Source organism: Oncorhynchus mykiss, chromosome 5 (assembly GCF_013265735.2).
Source record: "Oncorhynchus mykiss isolate Arlee chromosome 5, USDA_OmykA_1.1, whole genome shotgun sequence".
Classification (NCBI taxonomy): Eukaryota; Metazoa; Chordata; class Actinopteri; order Salmoniformes; family Salmonidae; genus Oncorhynchus; species Oncorhynchus mykiss.
The window spans coordinates 59714208-59736498 of NC_048569.1; the positions used below are offsets into that span (position 1 = coordinate 59714208).

General features: G+C 41.4%; 1 protein-coding gene across 4 annotated transcripts; it reads left to right on the forward strand.

Moving 5' to 3' along the window:
- Nucleotides 1-498: 498 nt before the first annotated feature.
- LOC110524190 (tumor necrosis factor alpha-induced protein 8-like protein 1) lies at nt 499-20291 on the forward strand. 4 transcript variants are annotated; one of them, XM_036977982.1, is made up of 3 exons: nt 499-610; nt 17306-17585; nt 18000-20291. In XM_036977982.1, exons 2-3 carry the CDS (start codon nt 17314-17316, stop codon nt 18286-18288), a joined length of 561 nt encoding a protein of 186 aa, XP_036833877.1. In that variant the 5' UTR covers nt 499-610; nt 17306-17313; the 3' UTR covers nt 18289-20291. The 4 variants fall into 4 exon arrangements, with proteins under 4 accessions (XP_036833877.1, XP_021459281.2, XP_036833876.1 ...); XM_021603606.2 differs by lacking the exon at nt 499-610 and adding an exon at nt 4402-4765; XM_036977981.1 differs by lacking the exon at nt 499-610 and adding an exon at nt 4412-4491.
- The last annotated feature ends 2000 nt before the right edge of the window (nt 20292-22291 follow it).

Sequence of the window (22291 nt, forward strand, 5' to 3'; positions counted from 1 at the left end):
AATTGTGATGTACGCTGTAGGAGAGAGGAATAACATCGTGGGAGAGACAAAAGGTGAGTAAAAAATACCCTAAATATATTTAGAACTACAAATGAACTTTATTCTGTCGATTCTTGTTTTTTTTAATGTCACAATTCCAACTCTCCTCCTTTATCCAGGCTTGGGACTGGCAAAAGTGACCCAAAAGAGACACTCTGGCGGAGTTAGTTCATTTTTTATTTTATATCTATATATATTTTTTTGTTTAGTTTTCTTAATTTGGTTTGGTTTTTAACCTTATGGTCCACTTAGGAGCCTACAACAAGTCACAGTAAAACATGAACATTTTTAACCATAACATTTTTTACATTTTTTGTATACAATCTCCATTAACAATCTGAATGGACCAAAAAGAGACAATAGAAAAAATTGTCAATGGCAATGTGAGAAAATTATGGTAACTAGTCTGGCCCTAATTCAGGTTAATTGTTTTTTTATGTAAGTCAGGGCGGGATCAGCCAGCAGCGGCTTCCCGCATGCACGATTCATTTGCAGTCTGGACGAGGAGGGGTGAACATCTCCTGCTCTGACTGCAGCTGGGAGGGATTGCTGCGCGAGGACTGGGCCGCCTGTGAGTACTTTGGGACTGAGGTGGGGCCCACGGCGGCACCCACTGCTCGTTGAGAAGAATAAGAACGATACGTGCTTTCATGTCAGAGTCTCCAAAAGTCTCCAATAAAACCAGAAAAAGTAGCTAGATTAGGCGCAAGTTGCTTTTTTGAAAATGTGTCTCGAGGGGTCTGAATACTCTCTAAATATAGGGACAAAGTCGTTAAGTTGGCAACACTGCTCGGAAACTCAGACCCCTGAGTTAAAATGTGCATACTATTTTTGCATAGAGCTTCCTATTCCAGGGGATAACGAAAATCATCGTACAAATAATTGCTTCTAACCCACCAGATGCATGTCCTTTACTGCTGCAGGGAAACGTAATCAGTTTTACCTCATTTCTATCAGCATGTTAAATGTGAAAACAGAGGGGAAAAACTATAGACCACCTTTACTCCACATACAGAGACGAGTACAAAGCTCACCCTCCACTTGACAAATCTGACCATAACTCTATCTTCCTGATTACTGCTTACAAGCAAAAATTAAAGCAGGAAGCACCAGTGATTCGGTCTATAAAAAAGTGGTCAGATGAAGCAGATGCTAAACTACAGGACTGTTTTGCTAGCACAGACTGGAAAATGTTCCAGGATTCTTCCAATGGCATTGAGGAGTACACCCCATCAGTCACTTGCTTCATCAATAAGTGCATCAATGACGTCGTCCCCATAGTGACTATGTACATACCCCAACCAGAAACCATGGAATACAGGCAACATTCGCACTGATTTAAAGGGTAGAGCTGCCGCTTTCAAGGAGCAGGAATCTAACCCGGAAGCTTATAAGAAATCCCGCTATGCGGTTTGACGAACCATCAAACAGGCAAAGAGTCAATACAGGACTAAGATCCAATCATACTACACCGGCTCCGGCACTCATCTGATGTGGCAGGGTAAACTATTACAGACTACAAAGGGAAGCACAGCCGAGAGCTGCCCAGTGACATGAGCCTACCAGACGAGCTAAATAACTTGCTCGCTTCGAGGCAAGAAACGCTGAAACATTTATGAGAGCATCAGCTGTTCCGGACAACTGTATGATCAAGCTCTCCTCAGTCGATGTGAGTAAGACCTTTAAACAGGTCAGCTCAGTACTCCCTGTTCACTCATGACTGCATGGCCAGGCACGACTCCAACACCATCATTAAGTTTGCAGATGACACAACAGTTGTAGGCCTGATCACCGACAACAATGAGACAGCCTATGGGGAGGATGTCAGAGACCTGACCGTGTGATGCAAGGACAACAACCTCTCCCTCAAGATGATCAAGACAAAGGAGATGATTGTGGCCTACAGGAAATGGAAGACCGAGCACGTCCCCATTCTCATTGACGGGGCTGTAGTGGAGCAGGTTGAGAGCTTCAAGTCCTTGGCATCCACATCACCAACAAACTAACAGGGTCCAAGCACACCACAACAGTCATGAAGAGGGCACGACAAAACCTATTCCCCCTCAGGAGACTGAAAAGATTTGGCATGGGTCCTCAGATCCTCAAAAGGTTTTACAGCTGCACCATCGAGAGCATGCTGACGGGTTGCAACACTGCCTGGTATGGCAACTGCTCGGTCTCCGACCGCAAAGCACTACAGAGGGTAGTGCGTACGGCCCAGTACATCACAGGGGCCAAGCTTCCTGCCATTCAGGACCTCTATACCACCCTAGTCATAGACTGTTCTCTCTGCTACCGCACAGCAAGCGCCAAGTCTCGGTCCAAGAGGCTTTTAAACAGCTTCTACTCCCAAGCCATAAGACTCCTGAACATCTAATCAAATGGCTACCCAGACTATTTGCACCCCCCCTCCCCCCTCTGTTATTATCTATGCATAGTCACTTTAATAACTCTACCTACATGTACATATTACCTCATTTACGTTGACACCATGTACCCCCTGTGTATACAGTACTCTCGCTATTGTTATTTACTGCTGCTCTTTAATTATTTGTTACTTTTATCTCTGACAAATAACATTTGATTTGAAGGACAGTTTAGTTGCTACTGGAAGCCTGCACCACCCCGGCTGGCCTTCAACTTGAGTAATACTGCGTTCAAAACAACTGGAATCAAAGGAAAAAAAGGGAAAATTGAATTGAACGGTCATTCAATTCGGAATTCCAACTAGGGAACTCTGGCCTCTTTATAGAGCTCCGAATTTCCGACCTGAAGATCACTGATGTAATGATTTGACCTCGTATTTTTTTGATGTCCCAATTGTTTTTGAAAACGGTATTACTCAATGAGAGGGGCATCACTGAGCTAGCCTGCAACGTCACTTGACCAACTTTATTTGGCTTCAATGCGCGATTTATGGTGCGTTGAAGACAACTGGGAACTCTGAAAATACGAGTTCAAATCATGACATCAGTGATCTTCAGGTCGGAAAGTCGGAGCTCTAGAAAGAGGCCTGCAGAGTTCCCGAGTTGGAAATCTGTGGCAAGAGCCTTCACATTGGAATGAATGGTGTCACGTGATCTATGGATTTGTCCGTTCATATATACATTGGTTGATTCTGATACTTTCCAAGTGGGAACCTCATTTTTCCACAATGAGTTTCCAAGTCGGAAATTTCCAAGTTTCCGAGTTCCAAGGGGTCTTGAGCACGGCATTGCTGAGGCGCATGGGAAATGCAGTTGAAATGTTGTCTTTTTACCAAATTTGATGACATTAGTTTATTTATGTAAATTACGTATCTTAAAATTACATATCTCATGCTCATGTGTGTCTATTGGTTTCTGTATACACTAAAACATGTTTTTTTGTCTTTTGCCAAGTAATCACAGAGGACATGTATGTAATCAAGTTGAATCATTATTCGGTCACCTTTCTATGGGTGTTTCTATGTAGGATACATGACAATTGAATAGAGTGTGTATCTCAATGGTTATAGTGTGGCTCAAAGATGACCTACAGTGTATCAATGTTTGGTGCAGTTTGTCATTGTTAGAAAGTGGCAATATCCAAACACTCCACTAAATGGCGCTCCTGAACAAGCTTGCCATCGAATTAACACAACCCAATGCACCACGCGGATGCAGGAATGCTGTGATAAGGATGACAATAAGCATAAAAATCAATAATATTATGGATGACTGGATTGCAGAGTAGCCTATGAACTAACTATATGAATGTGGCGATATTCTATAAATAAGATTAAGAATATGCATGTAACCTACAATATATGTTTGAAATAGCCCTATTTAATGTGGTTTGAATGTTTATGAGATATTTATATTCATTTTTATCAGGTCCATAACAGAAAAAAAGGGCTTGTTGATTGTTTAAAACATGCTATTCACAATGAACAACATAACCTCTGGAATTCCTGCTAAACCCATCACTTCATAGACCAGGGGAAAAACTGTGCTGTCCTTTCCAGAAAACATCTGCTGTTAAACACCTAATGTCTGGTTTAACAATCTCTCTCTCTCTCTCTCTCTCTGTGTGTGTGTTCTACATGAATCCGTTTGTGATTAATAAAGTTACCCAACTCAGCTACTGAGGCAATATTTTCCTTTAATGAGGTCAAATATTCATCTTCATGAGTTATGATTAAATAATTGTGTAGTCCACTGGACTTTTTGTTTATAACATTAACCAACTCCCCATAGTTCCTGCTCATTGTTCCCTTAATGCCATTTTATTTGGGAAATTCTCAACCTTGGATTTCGGAGAAAGATGAGGATAATTACTGGAAACAGAATGGGGAGGGGGATACGGAATGTTGACTCTATAAATGGCTTTTCCCACAGTGTGACTGGTTTGGCCAATCTTACTAGGCTCTTCCATTGGTCCATAATACCATCAATCTTGAACTTTCGAAGTCCTTCAAGTTTGAAACTTTTTGTGAGTAGGAGTCGGGTTACAACAGGGAGAGAAGAAAACACTAAATTATTTACACAATAGCACCTAATACAACATACATTTACATTAAATCGACTGAGAAGATCCTTTTTCTCGAGGAAAGACGAAGGTCCGATTCATGGAGCTGTACATTGACTTGCTATGGATTGCCATGATGAAGACTCGAGATTAATCCTAGATTAAATTGTCAAATTGTAGCAGTGTGCTCCGCGGTGTTTTGACTCACGCCCCGCATCCGGTTTGATTTGAAGGAAAGGTAAATTAATGGTATTTTACTGAATGATAAAGATTTAAGTCTTTGAGAAACACGCAGTATTGTTTGCTATGTAGTCCTTTGAAACTATACAATGGAGGGGTGGGGGAGGTGGAAGAATTGGGTCAAGGAAGGGGTGCCCAGCTAGCACACAACCTGAATAGGGGTGTAATATCATTAGATTTTCAATCATTAATATACGATATTGTGGAATGTATAGATTTAGAATTCGATTTTTATTTCCTTTGTTTGATTAATATTAATATACAGTATGAGTTTTGAAAGACAGCTTTACAATATGAAATTAACTTACAAATATATATATATTTTAACAGTCGTGATGAATGGTGTAGCTTAGTGTTTGTCATATTTCTTTATTGAATTTTCAAACTCCCCTATCACATAGTAAGCCTATATAAACATAATTCAACTCCCATAGTTTTGAGGTAAACTATGCTGAATTGACATGCTCCAAATATTCTTTCCTGCGCAAGCCATTCATTCTCTTTGAAGTATGTGTATGAATGCCCTCTCTGTGTATCTTCTGGCAGGTAGTACAATTTATCATACAACACTAACTATGTTCATCTCACTAGTAAAAGGAGAATATGAACGTTTGCATGAATTGCGGCCTGGAATGAGTTGCCTTTTGCAGCTTTAACCAGAAATTATTTATTGTTGCTACCCCACTGTGTATGTACTGTATGTTCGTTGCTACCCTTGCTGGCTATGGCTGACAACCAAGTAGGTCAGTTACTGCTAAAGTTTGGTTGCTCAGCCAACTGAGAACTGAGGTCTACTTTGGTCATGTCCTCAGCTTAATTTCCTTAACATGAATTGATGTTGAACCTGTTTGTCATGATTTCTGCCACTCAAGCACTGCTAGAAATGTATGATTATTCCTGTGGCGATGGAACTCCTTGACAAGAGCAGCACAGAGATGTTTCACCTGATTACAAGACTGCAAAGTTCAGTTGGCCAGGCAGCTTCAGCTGTTACCTAGGAAACTTAAAACAATAGGTCCACATTCCCTTGGAAGGGCAGTGAATCCTCCCTTATCCTACCTAGAAAGTAAACCATATATGACAGACTAGAGAAAAATTACATAGATTTGGGACATTGTTTCTCTTTTTATTTTTTATTTCTGTTGATTTGTCAGGGTGCAACGAGCAGCGCACAATTGTCCCAGCGTCGTCCGGGTTTGGCCGTGGTAGGCCGTCATTGTAAATGAGAATTTGTTCTTAACTGACTTACCTGGTTATATAAAAAGGTCATTAAAACATGCCATTGCACCAGATTTAGCTAGAGAGCTAATTTTCACCTGTAGTCCCTGGGCAAAAAACAATCAACATCATTACAATGTTACAATAGAACACACTATTAAAATATCTATATATTTTTTAAAAATCCAAATATACAATAATGTCCCTTGGTCCTACAGATTCTAACATATTAAGAGTGGGAATGTCTTAATGTTCACATGACTTTGTGTGAGCGCGACAGGCGAGTTGTTCATCTAGAAGTCATCTACCTTTATCTATGAGGCTATTGTCTTACCCAGGTTTTGGCTTGTATTTACTTTCAACCTTTACGGACTTATCTATGACATGGATATCACTGCTGCATCACACCTGCACATTTCATTTCCTGGTTGCCCACCTTATTCATTCACATTCTTCATATATTATTGTCCACCATTTGTCCCTGATGTTGTTTGAGTTTGGCCCCTCAGCCCTGTTCCTGGTTCACCTGTGGCATCACGGCAAACTTCTTACCCTGGTCTATTTTTTAAATTGGATGTATCAATTATTAATCTGTGATACATTTTATGAAGCCATATTCATTATTAAACAGCAGCAGGCTCTTTTAGATCTGAGAAGACAATAAAAAAAGGATGGTTTGTGAGTGAAGGCGCACCGTCTCCCTATTAGGCACCGTGCACAACCCCTGACACAGTGTGGGAGGATGAGAGAGCGACGGCACACGCGCACACTCGCAAAGCTATTTCACTGTACTTGTGCATGTGACATTAAAATTTGAAACACACCGAGGTACATACTACACACACACACACACCAAATAAACCCACTCAAACACTATATATACCTGCACAACCATGTACGCATGCACACATACAGCCATACAAAACTGCACCTCCACTTTTATGCAACACCTCAAGAGCAGACAGAGAAAACCTTGACGAAAGATACATATGCAGCAGCCAGTAATCCTAATTCATTACCAGACAGTGGAAATGTTTCATGTGAATAGCTGATTGTGAGGTGATCAGTTCAGACTCTACACAAATCACAACTACATCTTACAAGACCATTTTGGGCGATTCCATGCCAGCATACCCAAAATATTTTCAGGCTATCTCAGATTGTTCTAGCAATTCTCACATAGAAACTTCATTGGGAGGAAAGACGTTTGATATGCTTTTTAAATTTGTAACACAAACCATTTTTGAGAACCATGACATTGTAATTTTAGGAAGTTTTTAGACCTGTACAGACCCAATGACCTATTAACCGTATATGATACAGAAAACACCAAGGGTGCTTTCACATATCCCCTTATGATCTGGATCCTGTAGTGTTTGGCACCCTGAGAGCGCTATAAATCATGTGAACTCTGGCTGAAATTAATCCTGGACCTGCGTGAGTAGTGGGTCCAAGATCCAGGACCAAAATACCAGGTATTGTGACGCAGCAGCCCTAATCGCGTGGAACATTTTTCTCCGTTGTAAACAAGCTAGCTAGCTAACGTCATGTATAATGTGCGTTTTGCTAATAATGCTCTAGGAAACCCCACCAGGGTACTGCATTTCATATGTGAAAACCCCCTTAGTGTCGCTAAATTCTGAAATACAATTTAGTAGATTAATTTGTTAATATGTCAAAAGTACCCCTTTTGATTTAGTTAATTTAAAAACTTTTTTTTAAACAATATACTCTACAAATACAGTGCATTCAAAGTATTCAGAGACCTTCACTTTTTCCACATTTTGTTAAGTTGCGGCCTCATTCTAAAGTGGATTCAATCATTTTTGCCCCTCATCAATCTACACACAATACCCATAATGACAATGCGACAACAGGTTTTTAGGCATTTTTGCAAATGTGTTAAAAGTTTTAAATAAAAAAATAAAAAAAACATATACCTTATTTACATAAGTATTAAGACCCTTTCCTGTGAGACTTGAAATTGAGCTCAGTTGCATCCTGTCTCCATTGATCATCCTTGATGTTTCTAAAACTTGATTGGAGTCTGCCTGTGGTAAATTAATTAAATTGATTGGACACGATTTGGAAAGGCTGACAGTGTATGTCAGAGCAAAAACCAAGCCATGAAGTTAAAGGATTTGTCCATAGAGCTCCGAGACAGGATTGTGTCGAGGCACAGATCTGGGGAAGGGTACCAAAAAATGTCTGCAGCATTGAAGGTCCCCAAGAACACAGTGGCCTGCATCAATCTTAAATGGAAGCAGTTTGGAACCAACAAGACTCTTCCTAGAGCTGGCCGCCCGGCCAAACTGAGCAATTGGGGGAGAAGGGCCTTGGTCAGGGAGGTGAACAAGAACCCGATGGTCACTCTGACAGAGCTCCAGAGTTCCTCTGTGGAGATGGTTGTTCTTCTGGAAAGTTCTCCCATCTCTGCAGCACTCCACCAATCAGGCCTTTATGGTAGAGTGGCTAAATGGAAGTCACTCCTCAGTAAAAGGCACATGACAGCCCCCTTGGAGTTTGCCAAAAGGCACCTAAAGATTCACAGACCATGAGAAACAAGATTCTCTGGTGTGATGAAAGCAAGATTGAACTCTTTGGCCTGAATGCCAAGCGTCACGTCTGGAGGAAACTAGGCACCGCTTATCTCCTGGCCAATACCATGGTGGTGTCAGCATCCTACTGTGGGGATGTTCTTCAGTGGCAGGGACTGGGAGACTAGTCAGGATTGAGGGAAAGATGAACGGAGCAAAATACAGAGAGATCCTTGATGAAAACCTGCTCCAGAGCGCTCAGACTGGGGTGACGGTTCACCTTCCAACAGGACAACGACCCTAAGCACACAGCCAAGACAATGCAGGAGTGGCTTCGGGAGAAGTCTGTGAATGTCCCAGCCAGAGTGGCCCAGCCAGAGCCCGGACTTGAACCAGATCGAACATCTCTGGAGAGACCTGGAAGTAACTGTGCAGCGACACTCCCTATCCAACCTGACAGAGCTTAAGAGGATCTGCAGAGAAGAATGGGAGAAACTCCCCATATACAGGTGTGCCAAGCTTGTAGTTTATACCCAAGAAAACTTGAGACTGTAATCGCTGCCAAAGGTGCTTCAACAAAGTACTGAGGGTCTGAATACTTATGTAAATGTGATGTATCAGTTCTTTATTTAGAATACATTTGCAAAAAATTCTAAACCTGTTTTTTCTTTGTCATTATGGGGTATTGTGTGTAGTGTAAAATACAATTTAATACATTTTAGAATAAGGCTATAACGAAAGGTGAAGGGGTCTGAATACTTTCCGAACGCACCATATATACAATTTCCAGTGAGTGCTCTCTGCTACTTTTACAATTTTTGATACATTTTATGAGCACCACCAACACAGTAAATGGGGAAAATGGCTTCATAGTGAACTCCCTTTGCTGGTTATTTGGAGGGCTTTGATTTGTGTAATCACCAATAATGTCAATTTGTATGTACAAAAATTGATAATTTCATCAAAAGTAGCAGAGAGCCCAACCTGGAAATTTGATGTTTGAAGAGTACGTTGTCCATAAAATGTCTAAAATAAGCTCAATCACAAAGGGTACTTTTTAAATATTTCAGAATATAGCCATACTCTATATTTTAGAGCACACTATAAAGACACCAAGATGTTATCTGTACGATTCACAGATCGTAGGGTCTTCCATGTAGACATTTGAGTCCGAAAATTATGGTTTGCCAATCTTATATAAAAAAAAAATGGTTAGAAAAAGGCTCAGTGCCACTATCCTCGTATGGTGAGGTATTGAAAACAAGGGTGTATCTTTTTGAGGAAGAAAAACATCTTACTTGTTAAACATTTCTTTCTCTGAGCAATTGTATTAGTTTAAAATAATACAATTCCCCAATTTTTTTGAGCATAGAATATGGCTTAGTATTTGAATTATTTCATATATTAATTTTTGCTCCACTTTTTAGACCCCACTCACTGTAGCTCTAAAAAAAGGTCTAAAATGGCCACTTTCATGATTTTGTAATACAAATGTTAAGCATCCTTCCTCCCACTGTTCTGGCAATTCTCACATAAATTCAATCAGAGAGAGCCCAACAAAAATTTGGGCCGTGCCAGCGTGGAATCGCTCTTGTGCATTGTCTCTTATTGTAGATAAGGGGGATATCATACATTTCTGTAAATCTAAGTTCCTGAGACTCGTTACAGTACTGAAAAAGTCTATGGGGATTTCCCCCTCCCCCCCTTTCCCTTATTTTGAATTCATGTTATGTATGTAGGCTAAAACATATTATTCACTCCAGAATAATATAAACCCTTGTTTGAAGTAATGTAGATACAATATTTCCAGACCTGCTGATTTTATTCCACCTGGATTTTTTAAAAAGTAGTTTCATGGAAACTTCTACACAGGTTTTCTGCCAGCCAATCTAGTTTTGAGTTGGGGGTAGCAGCCTTGAGAATGGGTGGGGATTAGTATAATTTGTCCTTGGGTTTAGAAGGGGGGTGGAGCCTGAGGCTGAGTGGGCAGGACAGGGAGTTCGGGGTGTATCCAATCACTGGGGCTCTCTCATCTGACATCTGATCATACTAGCCTGACTGACAGGCAGTGAGGTGTATTCATGGATGCCAGGCTTCCCCCCCAAAAAGTATAAATTATTTTTATTTTATTTATTTTTTGTCATTGTGTTTTATTATTTTCTTTCAATTCGCAAGAGGCTGAATGTATCTCACAGGAGAAAGAATCCGAGCGAGCGAAAAATAGCGCCCCCTCTGTCTCCGTGTAGGCCAAATATCTGATGCTGTCTGGTCCAAATGAGTATGACGTTGTTGCCGCCCGTACCATTGAAGGCAAAGGAAGCCAGCGAGCATAGAAATGAGCCAAGCAGCGTTGAGCTAAACTGCACAAGCTCAACTGTGAGTGGTCTTGGTGCACCCAAAAAAAGTGTCAAGGGAAACCAGCTAAAATTGACCTTTTCCTCAATAAGCATGGATGGAGATAGTGATTTGGACTTGTGGTTTTTGGACCTGTGCTGGCCAATAACTATAATGGATATTCTGATCCAACTATTAATTCATACATTGTTGTGCTTCTAGCCTGAAAGGAGGGAAGTTCAATATGTACAGTAGCTAGATGTAGAAGGCTAATGTTAACTAGTTAACGTTGCCTATGAATGGAAGTTAGTCTAGCGAGCAAGCATCTTAGCCTGGTAGCCTAGAATAACAAAATATGAAAGTGTGTACTGTATGACAGAGTGATAGACTGTTTTCTCAACATGAAAGAGAGGATGACATTGGTGTTTCTCTACAAGTAGGGTGAGTAAACATGTTTTTCTTCTTGCATGAACGTGCGCGCACACACACACACACACACACACAGAAATCAGAACCATGGACAGCCACATATTTAGCTTACGTTGATTGGACTAAATCGTTTTTGGTATCTTTTAGTTGTCACTGTAGTAGACTAAGCAGAGATTATGTTGAAATGGTGCTGGAATAGTGGAGGCAGGTACTGTTTTCTTTGCGACTTGCGGTAACTCTGTGGTTCTAAATCAATAGTTGTTTAGTGTTCGGAAACATTATCTTGCTTGACCTTGCTGTGGGTCATGTAACTGTCTGTTACTGTACATGCAATATGCTTTGTGGACTTCACTGGACAGGGGTTGATATCTGGTTTTGTGATAAAACAAAAGTGTGGTTGAATTTATTCTGCCACTGTGTCTTATTGTCTCTGCTTTAGGCCTATATATCACAGTGGCAAGGAATATGAATGAACAGGTTATAGAGCAAATGACACAATTATCACACAGGTTGTGATATGTCTTCCCCGGGGATTTCTTTTTTTCCCTCCACGCACCGCTACTTTAGACTGGTTGACCAGTAGGTAGACAGACGTTCAGAGCTTGGGCCACATGCCTGGCCCTCCAATCGCCACAGACCCTCTCTGAGCCTCTCACCACACCCAGCATGGAGCCTGTGGAGAACACTTTTCACCTGCAGAAGGGTGAGTGTTTCTGGGCACACTGCCTGGCTGCCAAAGAGGTCCGGGTAGTGTTTCATTTCTATGAGTTATGTGTGCCTTTTTAGCCTACATGTTTGCCTGCCTGTTCTGCTTTGACTAAGGTCTTGGTTGTTGTTTTTTAAACTGGTTTAAGCTCTCTCTGGATAAACTGTAAATCCAATTGATTAGCCAGCATCATTTTGTCTCTCATTCCAGAGTGCCTACCCAGCTCCCACAAACCAGTATTAATTGCGCTGTTGTTGGTGGTGTATATTTTGCCTGAACACACAGTAATGTTGTCGCTGTCATATCTTGTTCTGTTTTGAATCCATTAAAGCATTGCCTGTATAAATAGTGCTGAGATGGGAGTCAAGCTTGGCCAAGCTTTCTCTGTCTGGGCCCGGTTCACACAACAGCTTATATTTGGCCATAACTCACACTGCACAGTTCCAAGACAGGAATACTTGATAGAAAATCGTTTCATCATTCTAAACACTTGTCCCAAGAGGATCCTTTCATGAAGCCTTCCATCTCATGAAAAAGCGAGACATCAAGAGAGCGAGAGGATCTCCCTGCATTTCTGATTGCCAGCACTGGGAAGAATTTGTGGTCATTCTTTTTGCTTTGAATAAAACTTCAGATGCTCCTGAGTATCCATCACATCTGAAGTTAAGTGTTTGGAATGACTGCGGTGGAAGACAAATACAGGCTTTTATTTTTTATTTTTTTGTATATATATTTTTTATACCTACTTCATTAAGGTATTAGTCATCAGAACATGACCGTTCTTCTCTCTCTGACGGGAGAGACATTTAATGAGCCACCTGAAAATCACTCTCCAGGCTCTGAAAGGTGTCTTTTTTTAATAAAACAATGTTTTTTCATCATTCCAGCAGAGAGAGACGTGAACTTCTAGATTTTCTTTGTGTGTCTTGAGATGTACAGTCACTAACCACAAAGCATCCCTGTTTAGATTCTCATTGACACATTGTGATTGAATGTGGTAGGCAAAGTGGCGGTTTTTACATCCACTGATGGGGGGCAGAGTGGGGCAGAGTGTCCCTCTCTCTGACAAGTGTTGCAGGGAGAGCTTGTCGGGTTTGTAACATGGGTACTCCCTTGGAAGAAAAAGCCTCCCGCTGACACTCTCAAAGGAGACCCAATGTTATTCTTGAAAAGATGGAGAAGTCACATAGCAGGCACATTTCATTCTGCAGTCAGTCAGCTGCTATACAGTATTATAAACTGGGTGGTTTGAGCCCTGAATGCTGATTCGCTGACAGCCGTGGTTTATCAGACCGTATACCAGGGGTATGCCAAAACATTTATTTTTACTGCTCTAATTACGTTGGTAACCAGTTTATAGTAGCAATAAGGTACCTCAGGGTTTGTGGTATCTGGCCAATATACTACGGCTAAGGGTTGTGTCCAGGCACTCTGCGTTGCGTCGTGCATAATAACAGCCCTTACCAGTGCTATATTGGCCAAATACCACACCCCCTCAGGCCTTATTGCTTAAATAAGACATTGCAAATATTGCTGTTCATGAATATGAGCACTCGGATTAGTATCCGATCACATTTTAGGATTTTAATACATGTTTGACGTTGTTTTCATCTTGGAGGGGGGAAAGATTGCTAGGATACTGACCTATATTAGAGGTGATACTAATAAATACTGACGTGTGGCATGCTAGAGAGAGGCACAGATCTAGGCTCCGCTTACCTTCCATAACTTATAACCATCAAATGAGACCCTGACTTTAGAGCTGTATCTCAAATCAAATATTTATATAGCCCTTCGTACATCAGCTGATATCTCAAAGTGCTGTACAGAAACCCAGCCTAAAACCCCAAACAGCAAGCAATGCAGGTGTAGAAGCACGGTGGCTAGGAAAAACTGCCTAGAAAGGCCTAAACCTAGGAAAAAACCTAGAGAGGAACCAGGCTACGAGGGGTGGCCAGTCCTCTTCTGGCTGTGCCGGGTGGAGATTATAACAGAACATGGCCAAGATGTTCAAAAGTTCATAAATGAGCAGCATAGTCAAATAATAATAACAGAACAGTTGAAACTGGAGCAGCAGCACGCCCAGGAGTCATCATGCCAGGTAGTCCTGTGGCATGGTCCTAGGGCTCATGTCCTCTAAGAGAGAGAAAGAAAGAGAGAATTAGAGAGAGCATACTTAAATTCACACAGGACACCGGATAAGACAGGAGAAATACTCCAGATATAACAAACTGACCCTAGCCCCCTGACACACAAACTACTGCAGCATAAATACCGGAGGCTGAGACAGGAGGGGTCAGAGACACTGTGGCCCCATCCGATGATATCCCCGGACAGGGCCAAACAGGCAGGATATAACCCCACCCACTTTGCCAAAGCACAGCCCCCACACCACTAGAGGGATATCTTCAACCACGAACTTACCATCCTGAGACAAGGCCGAATATAGCCCACAAAGATCTCCGCCACGGCACAACCCAAGCGGGGGCGCCAACCCAGGGTTAACCTCATCCTACTTCATTAGGGGCTGAGGCAGGCTGAACCTGAACCTGTTGTTCCTGTTGTTGCGGCGCTGCTGCTGTAATGTTTGGGGCCCGGGCTCATCTGGCCGAGGAAATGCAGAAGATGTGAAAGCCTGTGGCCTCCTGACCCATTGTTTATGAGCTGCCACAATGTTCCTCTGAGTCATTGTCATTTGGCAGGTAACACACACACACACACACACACACACACACACACACACACACACACACACACACACACACACACACAGAGAGAGCTCGGAGCTAGTCTCTACACAAATATGCATACATTATAGCAGGTAGCAGCAGGTAGCCTAGCAGTTAAGAGCGTTGGGCCGGTAACTGAAAGGTTGCTGGTTCGAATCCCTGAGGTGACAAGGTGAAAAAAAAAACATGCTGTTCTGCCCACAACAGCAACTACTCCCCGGGTGCCGATGACGTTGATTAAGGCAGCCCACTGCACCTCTCTGATTCAGAGGGGTTTGGTTAAATGCAGAAGATACATTTCGGTTGAATGCATTCAGTTGTTCCCTTTGCAATCCTCACACACAAAACTATGTTGTGTTCTAAATGTGTATTCAGCCAGTAGTCAGAGACAGCCCTATCATTGGCTGCTTTGCAGAACTTCAAATCAAGCTGTATGTATATTGCACATTTCAGACATGGATGCAACACAATGCACTTCACAGAATATATATATATTTGTTTTAAATAAATGTTTTACTACACAACAAACATACAAGGATAAAAAACAAAAAAATAACAATAAAAACTGAGAATAAAAAAGCACCCTGAGGAAAAGCAAAGCTAAAACGTTGTTGTAGCATCTCTTTTAAATATGTCCAAAGTTTCGTCCCCCCTCAGATTCTCTGGCAGGCTATTCCAGAGGCTGAGGGCATAATAACTAAAGGCTGCCTCTTTATGCCTCTTGGTCCTAGGCTTTGGGATAATTAAAAGGCCAGTGCCAGAGGACCTGAGGGACCTACTGGGTACATAACTTAAAAGCATGTCTGACATGTATTGGGGTGCACAATCGTGGATTGATTTAAAAATGAATCGAAGAATCTTAAAATTCAGCCAGTGCAGAGCTTTTAAAACCGGTGTAATGTGTGCTCTCCATCAGGTCTTGGTCAGTAGCTGCGCTGCAGCATTCTGTATGTTTTTCAGTTGACCAATATCTTTCTTGGGTAGATCAGACAGGAGAGCATTACAGTAGTCAAGCCTGCTTGTAATAAAAGCATGGATATGTGTTCCTCTGTGTACCAGCCTGAGAGAGAAACGGCCACACATAATCAATGTTCCTCAGGTGGTAAAAGCTATTTTGGTCACATTCCTAATGTGTGATTCGAAATGGAGTTCAGAATCTAAAATGACACCTAGGTTTTTTTAAACCTGTGTTTTATCTTTATTGCCAAAGAATTAAAATGTGCGGCCAGATTCTCTCTCTGTGCTTTGGCTCCAACAATAAGTACCACTGTCTTGTCTTGAGTTAGCTGGAGGAAGTAGTGAGCCATCCAAGTATTTAAATCACTAATACGGTCAAATAATTTATCTGATTATGTCATTATTGTATCATGTCACTGGTATCTCTGTGATTAGCCTAGCTTTTGTAGGGACTGGTTGTTCATGTCCCATGACATCATAGTTATCGGAATGGATGCTAGTAGTGCACACCCATAGCAAGACTCTTCAATGCTTCTTCATCCAGATGAGAAAAGGAAATAATTAGATGTGAACATTTGCATAAAACAGTTGTTCATTGTCTGTTTCCTTTGTTTCCTCTTCTTTAATTTTTTTTTATTTTGGATCATCTGCTGGCGCCAAAAATGCAAAAGGCAAAGATGTTTCCCATATCTTGTCATGAATGCATCCCAGATAAACATCTGTTATTTCCTCTAAGTATGTAATTCAAAGTGAAGAAAATCCACCATCAGGTTTCAGTATGTTTCCATTAACTTGTCCAGTGATTTTTTTTGTTTTTTGTAGACATTTAAAAAGTTGGCATTGAAAATAGATGTGACAATTTCCTTTTAACTATCTTGTGTCGATTAAAAAACAGCTGGACATGATGTCACACCGAAAGAAAAAAAATACACCTTTTCTCTAAAAATCTACAGTGTAGAATAAAAATGTAAGTGGTTGAAGTGTTTCATTACTAATTTAGGCAAATTGCGCAATAATAAATTGTCGACAGCCTGAATGCCATCCCACCTATCTGTTTCATGTCTCAGGTAGCCCGCGAAAGCCAGCATGGATAGAATGCAATAATGGAATAATATTTGCCATATTCTAATAATTATCATGTGCCAACGAATCGCCGCAGTCCGTGACATGGTCATACTTGCACTCCTGTAGATCTGAAATAATTGGATGGTGAAGCTTGCCAGCCAACCATAAAAGTAAGGCGAATCAATTCAGGCATTCTTGAAAGTCGGGACCATCCTTGTCCTGCAAAAAAAACATAATTGCTATAGTGGGAAAACCAGATTTAGGCATTTAGAATGAAATGTGGGAGTGGAGCTTTTCTAGTTACGTGATGACACCCGCGTACCTTCAAAATTATTCGCCAATTATTATACATGACACTTTCCATCATTATTTTCGCAATAAAGAATGTTTGACAAGAAAAATCCACCTTAGTCGAACAGATAAAAATGTCCATCTTTGGAAAATTTCTCCATTACACATGTCGCAAAGATGAGTTTTTTTGCGACATTGCTTTGGCCGAATAAACCTGGGTCACCTAGTGAGTGTCCATCTGTATGACCTCCTCTCTCTCACTCTCTCTCCAGACGTCATCATGGACTCCTTCAGTACTAAGAGCCTGGCCCTTCAGGCCCAGAAGAAGCTGATGAGCAAGATGGCCACCAAGAGCGTGGCCAACCTGTTCATTGATGACACCAGCAGCGAGGTGCTGGACGAGCTCTACCGAGTCACCAAGGAGTACACACGCAACCGCAAGGAGGCCCAGAAGATCATCAAGAACCTCATCAAGATGGTGGTGAAGCTGGGTGTCCTCTACCGCAACAACCAATTCAGCGGGGAGGAACTGGTGCTGGTCGAGGGCTTCAGGTTGATTTATGATTGATGTATTTAGTAATTATGGCTGTAGATAAACTCTCAAACTGTTGCATAATTTCAGCCAGTGGTGCTCATGAGGCGAAAGGGGTCCCTGTTTTTGTTTTGTGTACTACATCATCAAATTGTGTACTAAGTCATCCAGTTGTGTACTATGTTACACATTTGTTATGCTTAAGATCCTGGAGTGCATCTTTTAATAGGAGTATAATAGTCTTTGATTGGGGTTGCCAACCCTGGTTGTTGAGGGCTGTAATTTGCACAGGTTTTTATTCCAGCCCTAATGAAAACAATTGTGTTAGGCTGAGAAAAAAAAAACTGTGGCCCTCTGAGAAATGGGATGTCCTTTGCCATCTACTGTACCTAAGCCATCATGCATAACAACAATGGCCACCGTCTCCTTTCCAGGAAGAAGGTCCACACACTGGCCATGACAGCTGTCAGCTTCCACCAGATCGAGTTCACATTCGACCGGCGTGTGATGAGCGCCATCCTGAATGAGTGCCGTGAGCTGCTGCACCAGGCCATCAACCGCCACCTAACAGCCAAGAGCCACTTGCGGGTCAACCACGTGTTCAACCAATTCGCAGACTGTGACTTCCTGGCAGCTCTCTACGGCCCCTCTGAGGTGTACCGCAACCACCTGCAGAGGATTTGCGATGGTGTCAATAAGATGCTGGACGAGGGCAACCTTTAACCCCCCCCCCACACAGGACCTTTTGACCCCTTCCCTTTGACCTTTGAGGCCTTACCTGGTGGTGTGACATTCACCACATGGTTGCCGCCTTGGCTTTTTTATTTTATTTTATAGACAAACATTATGCATAGTGGACATTTGACATTTTGCCCCTCCGACATTACTGTACAACACTGAAGGATGTTCCAAGGCTAGTTAGTCCAAAGTTTCTTCTACGCCTCTTTATTTAAAGGAACAACATGGACCTCTTCAGTGAATGTATATTACAAGCTTTTGTCAATCATTTCCAGTCATAGGACTTCACCAATGCCTTGGAACTGTCTTTTTCTCTCCAATGGTTGTCTGCCCCCTGGAAGGTCTTCCAACCACAGCCTATAAGATCATATGTACGAGTAGTCAATTGAATGGGCTGAAATGCTTTTAGAGTGAAGAGAACAATGGTAGATGTTAACCTACTTCAGGACAAACCATAAGGGACTCTGTTGTTAGACAGGAGTGCCACTTGAGGTTAAAACGGCACTAATTGTTTTGCAATAATTCACGTAACAGACCAATAACCCAGTTTCAGCATTTACACTCCATATCCTAAGTAAGTCTACACTTTGTTTGGATCAAAATACCTTTTGCCTGCTTTGGCCCTAATTACCTGTTTTTATTACAATCACACCAAAGAGTGTATAATTTGGGTCATGGGGGCTATAAACATGGAGGAAGTTGATTGTGCTGTGCAACCTAATTGTCACCGAGCTGCTGACTCGTCAGCTCTTTAACTTCATCTGAGCTGAACCGAAACCCCTACCCAGCAAACACTTTGATTTCTGCGCAGCCGAGACTGACTCCATATACAGTCATGTTAATGACTGGAGGATATGGGAAAGGGAAGTAGGTTGCCTTTGTTGGTGAGGCCCAGGCTGTTTCGTCACGTAACATAGTATTATGGATTAGAGCAGAGACTAAAACAATACCGGATTGTACCTTCCATTATTCTATTAATTATTCCCCCACTCCAGGCCAATAATAGCCTACCTACAGCTAATCCATTCCAACACCCCAGCCTCCATTTAATGGGATTGAGATCAAATCTTTGCTTGGTGCACGTCCTATTTGGGAGTGAAGTTGTTTTTTAATGAACCATTTAGATTGTTGTTTAGTTTGTTATATAGTACTACCCTGCACATAATGGATGTTTATTTTCTTTTCTAGGCCAATCTGTGTGTTTTTTTGTATGGCTGAGCCTGTCTAGGAGACTGCGCTGTGGCCTCATTTAGTATTCTCAGTGACAGTGTATACCTGTGAGGAGCTGCAGCAGAGAGTTGTAATGAGCGCTGTGTTCTCCAGGATCTGCTGTCTCTCTCGCTCTCTTCTCTGTCACAGAAACCTCTCTGGTCTGTACTGTAGCAATTCTGCCAAAGAGAGGAAAGGGAGAGATAAGCAATCTCGGCAATCGCGATAAGGACCTTTCCAAAGGAACATTAGGGTAATCGGTATGCACTTGATGAAGATTGTTTTCAAAAAAAAATAAAAAATGTGTTATTCCCTCCCATTTTATTTGAAGATGTGGTCTCCATTTGACTTCATCCTCCTACATCTGGGGGAGTTGTATTAAGTGAACGCTCGCAGGACTAGAAAATTGAAGTCCCAGAATAGTTGAGATGGCTTAGTTTTTAAATGTCAAAGATGCCATTCTTTCCAATCACAACAGTTCTCAGGTTTAAGTCTCAGAGCTTGTGCTCATGACACACTTACTAGCGTTGGACCCAATGTTGGAGAATTAAATACGGACCAATTTCTGCTTCATACATTTTACATTAGCCCACAAAATATACATTATTTGAAGTAATGTTGTATTTCTACCAATGGAAAGTGAAATGTTTTCTGTATTATTTGTTATATGTTGTTGTACACGTGTTTGTTTTAGTGTGCCTTCTCGATACTAGACATGACGAATATACATGATTACTCCTATTTTTAAATAAATTGTTTGTCTTTTCTTGATAAAGCACCACTTATTTTCCATTGTAATGCTGTTTCAGAGGCTAGATCAGAACATAATCTGTGTGCGTCTGGCCCACATTGTTAGCCATGTTCCCAAACTAAACACAGGCCTTCCTATCTGACAAACAATTTTTGTTTTGGGTCCTTTTACCCCTCTAAATTAGTTTCCTAACGGACGTACCCAGGTCAAAGGTAAAGCTGGAGGCCAATGGAGCGGAAATGAAGCTTTCCCCTTAGCAGTGATATGGCTACAGTAATTCTACCTTGGTCAGGATTCAGGAAATATATTTTCTATCAGCTTGTGAATGGGAAGAGCTTCTATCATCTAGCTCCAATGCTAGCTGTGTGAAGTAATTCGTAGCTATTGGTTTTGATCATTTACGAAAGACCGTGTCAGGCTAGATTTGCCACTCAAGGCATTTTTGACATGTATTTGGTTCCTACTTGTAAAGGAATTATTGTAAAGACTTGAAATGGTACTGGTAATTGTCCAATCATTTATTTTGTTTTTCTCCCCAGTGTGACTTGCTTTGAACTTTGGACCTGCCAGTCCTTGACTTGATTATCAAAGTGGATATTAATGTGAACTTCAATACATTTTGGTATGAAGCTTCCTTCCATTAAGGCATGATTATAATTTGTACACAATGAACCAACTACAAAGGAGAACTCATCTTAAGAAGGGAGGCAGCTGAACCGTGCAGGCCTGGGAAGACCTTATTAGTCAGTCCACTCACATTCACTTAGGCCATGTGTTAACTATACTGTATGGAATGAGTATCTACACCAACCCTGTACCAGACACATCACAGCTTGGCATCCTAATCAACTGCATCCATAGAGATGAGTTTTAAAGGGATAGAGCACTCCAAAATTATTTTTGAGATATTTTCAGACCTCTAGAATGGTTGAATGGCATGAGTCCCATGCCATCCGCTGTGTAGCTCCAATCATTTTAATGTCCTGAAAGGGTAATGCACCTGCAGTATTGTTTTTACATACATACAAGCAAATCTCAGAAAACCACAGAGCACTTTTACTTGATGTATGAGGTACACGGCACTACATTCCAGTTCATATGCTGAATTGTTATTGAGTTTCATACATGCTTGAGTTTCTTTTCTATGTACAGTTGAAGTTGGAAATTTACATACACCGTAGCTAAATACTTTTAAACTCAGTTTTTCACAATTCCTGACATTTAATCCTAGTAAAAATTCCCTGTCTTAGGTCAGTGAGATCACCACTTTATTTTAAGAATACGAAAATTCAAAATAATAGTAGAGAGAATGATTTATTTCAGCTTTTATTTCTTTCATCACATTCCCAGTGGGTAAGAAGTTTACATACACTCAATTAGTATTTGGTAGCATTGCCTTTAAATTGTTTAACTTGGGTCAACTGTCAAATGTTTCAGCCTTCCACAGGCTTCCCACAATAAGTTGAGTGAATTTCGACAGAGCTGGTGTAACTGTTAGGTTTGTAGGCCTCCTTGCTCACACACGCCTTTTCAGTTCTGCCCACAATTTTCTATAGGATTGAGGTCAGGGCTTTGATGGCCACTCCAATACCTTGACTTTGTTGTTTGTAAGCCATTTGAGACCAAGCTTTAAATTTCCTGACTGATGTCTTGAGATGTTGTTTCAATATATCCACATCATTTTTCTCCCTCATGATGCTATCTATTTTGTGAAGTGCACCTGTCCCTCCTGCAGCAAAGCACCCCCACAACATGATGCTGCCACCCCCGTGCTTCAAGGTTGAGATGGTGTTCTTCGGCTTGCAAGCCTCCCCCTTTTTTCCTCCAAACATAACGATGGTCATTATGGCCAAACAGTTCTATTTTTGTTTCATCGGCCCAGTGGACAGTTCTCCAAGAAATACGATCTTTGTCCCCATGTGCAAACCGTAGTCTGGCTTTTTTATGGCGGTTTTGGAACAGTGGCTTCTTCCTTGCTGTGCGGCCTTTCAGGTTATGTCGATATAGGATTAGTTTTACTGTGGATAT

Coding starts and splice junctions, on each gene's coding strand:
- LOC110524190 (XM_021603605.2), top strand. CDS start 11,952: ATGGAGCCTGTGGAGAACACTTTTCACCTGCAGAAGG. Junction 11,989..17,305: donor CACTTTTCACCTGCAGAAGG/GTGAGTGTTTCT, acceptor CTCTCTCTCCAG/ACGTCATCATGGACTCCTTC. Junction 17,586..17,999: donor GTGCTGGTCGAGGGCTTCAG/GTTGATTTATGA, acceptor TCTCCTTTCCAG/GAAGAAGGTCCACACACTGG.